This window comes from Psittacula echo (assembly GCF_963264785.1).
Source record: "Psittacula echo genome assembly, chromosome: 2".
Lineage (NCBI taxonomy): Eukaryota > Metazoa > Chordata > Aves > Psittaciformes > Psittacidae > Psittacula > Psittacula echo.
The window spans coordinates 61,577,150-61,584,004 of record NC_137737.1 but is presented as its reverse complement, the minus strand read 5'-3'; the positions used below and the strand labels follow the sequence as shown (position 1 = coordinate 61,584,004).

The 6,855-nt window shown below is 36.1% G+C and overlaps 1 protein-coding gene across 1 annotated transcript in view; it reads right to left on the bottom strand.

Moving 5' to 3' along the window:
• Nucleotides 1-847: 847 nt before the first annotated feature.
• Nucleotides 848-6,855, bottom strand: part of RECK (reversion inducing cysteine rich protein with kazal motifs) — a gene marked incomplete at both ends in the record, with an annotated part of 46,273 nt that continues 40,265 nt past the window's right edge. The window contains 4 exons of the mRNA XM_080609660.1: nt 848-1,063; nt 2,002-2,157; nt 5,118-5,191; nt 6,517-6,727. Of these exons, the coding sequence (XP_080465786.1) occupies nt 848-1,063; nt 2,002-2,157; nt 5,118-5,191; nt 6,517-6,727 (657 nt within the window). The remainder of the gene's footprint in view (nt 1,064-2,001; nt 2,158-5,117; nt 5,192-6,516; nt 6,728-6,855) is intronic.

The window sequence follows — 6,855 nt, the reverse complement described above, 5'->3', positions numbered from 1 at the left end:
AATACTGATATAAAATACTTCATGTAGACTAAGGTCAGGTGCATAAAATACAGTAAGTAATAAAACATACTGTTTGTATAAACATTTAAAGTATAAATTTCATTAGATAACATGCAAATACTGCAATATTTTAAATGGCACTTAAATATAGATACTGAGATTCTTTATAATTGTGCATCCAATATGAGTTTCTGAAATGTACAAAACTATAAAAAGAACATATTTCTTCACTGAAGTCAGGTACTAGTATAGAGCTTGATTGTCATTTTACGAGCATTGAACCCAATGTCCTGTAAATCTTCACTAGTCCAAGTAAAGACGTCTACTGAAATAGGCCCACGGCTCGTTAGTTTTCTTCATTATAAAATATGAAAGCATATTTACATGAGAACAAACTCTTAAATTTTTGGTAAGTAAGTAGCAGCAATTTGTTTCTTCCAAAAAATGATGTTTAAAATAGGTGCATGTTCTTTGTTGTCACTGTTACGCATCTAAATAATATAGAATTAACATTCTTCAGTAAACTCAAAACACTGTTTTCTTCATTGCTGAGAAAACCCCCTGTAAGATCTCTTCTTGCACAAATCATAAATCCATAATGTCAGAACCTTCCAAAGTATTTTTGTTTCCAGGATGAACGGAAAACAATCTGATTGTGCTGAAACAGCCATCTGACTATTAACCAATAGAAGAATAATCTTTTCAACATTACTCCAAATACAATAGTTCTTCATTGGAAAATATTAGTTCTTGAAATCTTCTACAATATTTGTTTCTTGGTTTAGTGACCAACAATTCTGAAAGTCCTTCACAATATAAAAACCTGCCATATTCATGCATTAAGCAGTTACATATAATATATTAATGCTGACAAAGTGAATAAAAGGCTTATGAACAGGGAGTGCAGAACTGGCACCACTTTAACAGAAGGAGAAGAAATGCTAAACGAAACTTGTACTTGAGATGCAATTAGAGCTGACAGTGGCACATGTGATGCTAATGTTGGACTGTCTGAATTTATCAGTGACTCTATCTTTTCTGCTTCTTTATTGCAGGCTTCAATCTAAGGAAACAAAGAAAAGGTTATTATTTCTCTTTTTGCCAGGGAAGAACATATCCTCACTGGTTTTGCACAGGTTAACAAGCAGAAAGTAAGAAATTAATCAACAGCTCCAAGATTATAATAATGCAATGCCTAGCTAAAGCCTTTGTCCTATTGCTCGTAACTGCTCCTAAAATAATACTGTAAGAACTCTGAGCTGCGTTTGTTGGTTTACCTCTAGACTTTAGTAGTGTGAGCATTAGGTTTTTGTTTGCTAGCACGAACTAGCTATGACACAGCAAGCTGAGCAGCTTATCAGAATGTTATTTCCTTTTTAATGTTGTAATAGCATTTTGGTATCTCCCAGCACTTTTTACCATAAGTTGGAAAGGAATATTAAACCCAGGATAGTCTCAGAATAGTATTAACAGATTCTCTCTGGTATGAATGACTGCTTGACATCAAGATGCTCACAACATACTAATATGATCAGTATATGTGATGTGCTTCAGCCTAATATCACATATACTTCAATCTACTTAACCGTGACACCAGAGACAACCATTTCACATGCAAGTATACATTTCACATATACTTAATATTCAAGTAAGAGGCCAGTAAAGATATTTTATATTTTCTGTTATTTTTGCCATAGAAAGTTGAGGGTTCTGCATTTATTGATTTTAAAATAAAAATCATACTACTTTACCCTTGGCCTTCCTTCGCCTTTCCCCTCTAATTACCCACACTGAAAAGCCTCTTATGAGAAAGGCAGAATTCTCAAGACACATTTTACCGTTTGTAACAGTAGCCACTCAGATTTGGGTCAATAGAGAAATCCCGTCAGATTCAGTACACAGAAAAACCACACAATTTAAAACCTGCTATATTGAAAAATTGTGAAGTGTACACACATGAAAATGGAGTTTGTGCTGGGTGAACAAAATAACATGGTTTACCTGCAATGGTTTGGGGTTCTGATCCACAGGAATGATGAGAATCACGATTTCAGATTCTATACTTAAGTATCCAAACACATCACACTGTGGAACTGAGACATGCAGGCGGATTTTTTCAAGTATGTCAAGTACTGTTATAGGCTTTTTATTTGTTACCTGGAACAAAACAAATTACTTCATGCATGATGTGACAGTATGGAAGATGACATTTCTCCTCTTCAGTTTCAATAACTTGATGTCATGCCAGAAAATTTGTTTCAGCCATTAAATGATTCACTTCTAATCTCTACCAAACCGTAAATGGTTCAGTGATTCTATGATTCTAAAACATCATTATAAAAAAATAATTCTGTGATTCTAAAAAAACCTGAAACCTAAATCCAAACCCCTCCAAACCCATAAAAAAGTGAAAGGAAGAAGGGGAAAATTTATTTACTACTTAAATTCTTAAATTAACCATGGTTTTCGTATGTGTTATTCTCCACCTTCACAGTTAGTGCGTATATGCATCATGTACCTCAAAACAATGTAAATGGTATCTGTTACAGCAGCTTGTACTCCCACGCTGGGAAACAAGAGGCAGAGTAGCACTACCAGCTGGCACTCCTTTACCATCACAAGAACCCATTCCAGGAGCCACCAGAAATGAAGAGCTGTGGCTTTGTGAAGACATAGATATGTCTATAAATATGGCAACATGGGACATTTCAACATCACTATGTAACTACTGGGTAAACACATTTTTTTCTTAAAATTCTCATCTCTGTTCTGCTGTCTGTATCTGACAAACGGTTTGACTGTAGATGCTCAGTCTGTTAAAGGAATGCCACACCTTAAAGGTTTTTTCACCTTTACTCCAGGTCACTTCTGGATGTGTTGAACAATATAGACATCAACACAAATACTTGTGACTTCCGATCATTCTGTTGTGTTCTGTTTTCTACCTTCAACTGCAAGAAATCCATCCTTCTTACCCTACTGCAACTTCGTTTCTTTTAAGACCACTGGTACAGGACCTTAACAAATGGAAAACTGGGAAGTCCTGTTAGACCGCATGAATCAAATTTGCAAGCTGTCACACAACACATATTTTTACCAGATCCTTGAGGTATTTGTGTGTCATAGCCCCATTAAAATGTAGTCTGACATGCTGACTGATTAGCAAATCCTGTTCAGTCTTAGAAGCAGATGGATACTTCAAAGGATGATGGGTAATGTCAAACTTAGATTTTAGTGTCTTAGATCAGAAATCTAGTAGATCATATTAGCATTTTAGTAATCTTTGTTTTTTTTTTTTTCTCTGTATAGATAATGTCTTTTGTTTCCTGCTGTCTTTACAAAAAAGGCCAGAAGGGGGAAGGTATGTAAAGGAGGGGGGAAGGAAGGGAAAAAAGTCAATTTATAGAACTCTTCAGTAATTGAAGCAAATTTTTTCTCATATGAACCACCTGTCTGAACTAAGATAAGCATACAGTGCTACTCCTTACCTTCTTGGTTTGGTTAAACTGTGCGCTAGCATTTCTAGCAATGATTTCATCTATCTGAGACTTAAACTTCTCCAGTACAATGGATGTATATGCTATACGTATACATACACTGTCAAAAGCAAGAGCTGCACACCAGTCCTGTAGCTTTATTGATGAAATCAGAGGAGATCAATGTTATTAACATTAAATGAATGTAGATGAAAAAAGGATCAAATCTGCTCAAATACACAGCTGAGTATTTTCTATGGTATTATTAGGAGAGATTAGCTGGCTAGAATGACAAAGGCACAGAGCTTCTAACTCTCTAAGCTCAGGGTAGTGTCACACCAGGCTGTGACCAAGTTAGAGGTGGTCTCTGGGGGCTTATTGGATGACCCCTAAATGAAGTTTTCAAAGGAGAAGGTGTCAATCAAACTTCAGTAGTTTCTAGTATTTGCTAAGAGAATGCCGACTTGAATGTTTGAGAGATCACATATTTTACATGTAAAGAGATATATATATTTATATGAGTTCTGAAAACTTACAGACTCTGTATTGTGGTGTTAGGTGAGCAAGACAAGAGAAAGTCAGTAAGACTGCCCTGCCTCTCCTCCCTGAAACCAGAGAGAGAGTCCAGCAGCATTCAGCTGGTGGCAACTACACTCCTGGGGGTGTAAAAAGTCAGCTGAGCAAGCTGATCGAACTGGAGTTAACTTGCTTTGAGCAGGGGGTTGGACTAAAAGATCTCTGGGGGTCATGCTCAAGTTAGATTACTCTGTGTTTTGACAGTTATCTCTGCTCCTCAACATACAAACAAATTAATGTGATTTTATACTGTTTTGGTGAAATTTTCTTGGTATTTAAAAACTCTAAATTGTGCAGATGTAAGCATGAGTTGTTTTGCTTTAGTAGGCATGATCATCATATTACTCTATTTTGTTGTGATTGCATGCCAAAAAATCAAGCATTCTGCTCTGTTCCATATACTGAAGCATAAAAGCAGGGGTCAATGAAGTGCAATCCTTTTATACACCATATGGGGAGTCTGTTGTGTAGCATGTTGTATTCACTTATCAACATGAGAAGATCCATCTTACACTGGAGGTTTTCAGAAAGCAGCAATGAAGGATGCTGGTGTCTAACTTAGGGAGATGTTAAATTAATCCAACATTTTAGCTGATGAGCAGCAAAATCAGTGACAGCTATTTAGGTAACCCAAAGAATGTAAACCAATCCAATTTAAAACATAGACAACGTCAGAACTAAGTTCCCTACATTAGGAAATAGTGAACTAGCAGAATAATCCTAACACAAAGGCCATAAATAACAAGTATACACTGCATTTTACAACTATGGGATAGATGCATTTCCCATCTCGTTTGTCTTTATTACTAGAAGACATTTAAATTGCAACTTGAATGTGCTTGTTTGTGCCTACTCTGTTTTGCTTTGCATTCTAATTAAATTTCTATACCTCAAATTGGGAAATAAAATATGAACAGTGTAAAGAAAAAAACCCCCAAACAACAAATCACACACCACCTACTGAAAAATAATTGGGTTTATAATGTGTTAACTGTTCAGGACAGAGTATACAGTAACTTGGCTTTTCCATGTACCATTTAACATAAGGCATGATAAACTGCTTACCCTTGCAAAAGTATCCAGCTTGTCTTTGTCATATAAGATTCTCAGCATTCCAGCACAGAGTGGACAGCAGGCTCCTATGTGAGTAAACAAAAATATCAGAAAAAATAAAAGGCAAACAGACTTCTCTTTCAAGTAAACAGAGGTCAATAATTAAACATTAACTGAGAATGAAAATAGCAGAAGTACCAAAGCAAAGTAAATGTTTCAAGTTGACACCAGAATTGCGCTATTTCTAAGATTTTTTTAACGTTGGAAACATAATGCAAAAGCAATCACCTTTCAATCACAGTTACTACTATCAATATGAAGCAACAGGATGAATTTGCATTTGTTCAAAGATGATATGTTACTGTAAGCTAAGAACCACAGGCACTTTGTGTGCAACAAAACAAGGATTTGTATGGATGCATGCATATGCACCTACAGAAATAATGCAAGAGCTGAAATAGCTAGGGCATGACAGAAACAATTATGCACATTGCAAACACTAATTTATGTAATGATACCACGTTGGAGATCAGAATATTTATAAAATAAGGAGGGAAAAACGTGTTGTCTGACAGATGTGTTTAACACAGAAGCATATCCTATTTCTTCTACTGTCCTTCTCACCATTTCAGAAACCAAAGGGCTAATATTTCAAATTTCTACCGTAACTCTGTATTTAATTTACACACCCCACTTATTATATGTAATTAACATTCACAGAGTGATTTTTACGATATTAAACATAATACCAAAGCATGAACATCCCTTTTCAAGCCTGTAAATGAGAAAAATGCATAAATCTCTTAAAAAACTAAGCTTTCTTTGCTCTGTGTATTATGTGTTGATAGTTACTGTTTCACAAAGGAAGCATTTGTGATAACAGAAAAACCCCGCAGTTCAGAAGAGCACAACTGCAGAACTATTCATACTGTTCCTCTTTCACAGCACTGTAAATACATATGGTATCTTACTCTTTCTTCTAAGTAAATATCATCTTTGTTCTTCTGGGAACTGTATTGTGATGACAGTTTGGCATTCCAGTGTGGTATCTCTGCTGCCACTTATTAAAAATTACTCATTTGATTCCCAGTGACATTTTACCCTAGACACTATAGACGTCATTTGTTTCCCCCAAGCCAGTCCTATGGGTACAGCTGCAAGTTTCTAGACTGAAGGAGCATGGCTCCTAAAGCCAGGGCCTTTCCCCATCAGAATTACTTGGCTGAGTCCTTATACTGGCTTGTTCTAGCTGTAAGTTAAGATCTCTATTTCATCCTTTCTCTTAGAAGTCTCAAAGACATTATGGAACATAATACTTTAAAGCATAAGTTTTGTTCCAAATATACACCTGTTTATACACATAGCCTGGAGATTCCTACCTGCAGTAAACTTCAACAACAAATTAACATACCTGGAGCAATAACCGGTTTGCAGCCAGTAGCGGAAAGCTGGGGACATTTAACAAAGGCACACTCTGTATGAAAACTGTAGTCTGAGAGAACACCTACGGCCTGACAGTGTCCATAATAGTCAACAGCCACACGGTCAGAATAGGCAGCACAGACGCTGCTGTAGGTTTCGCCATTATGTCCACATACAGGTTCCACTGATTTGCAAAATGGCTGAAAAACACAGAAATGTTTCAAAGATCAGTTTATTCATGCTATAGAAACTTCAGAGTACTTTCAAAATCAGGAAAAACAAAGTTAATGGAAATTTGCTGCTAAGATGTCTGTCAGGCATTCAAAAA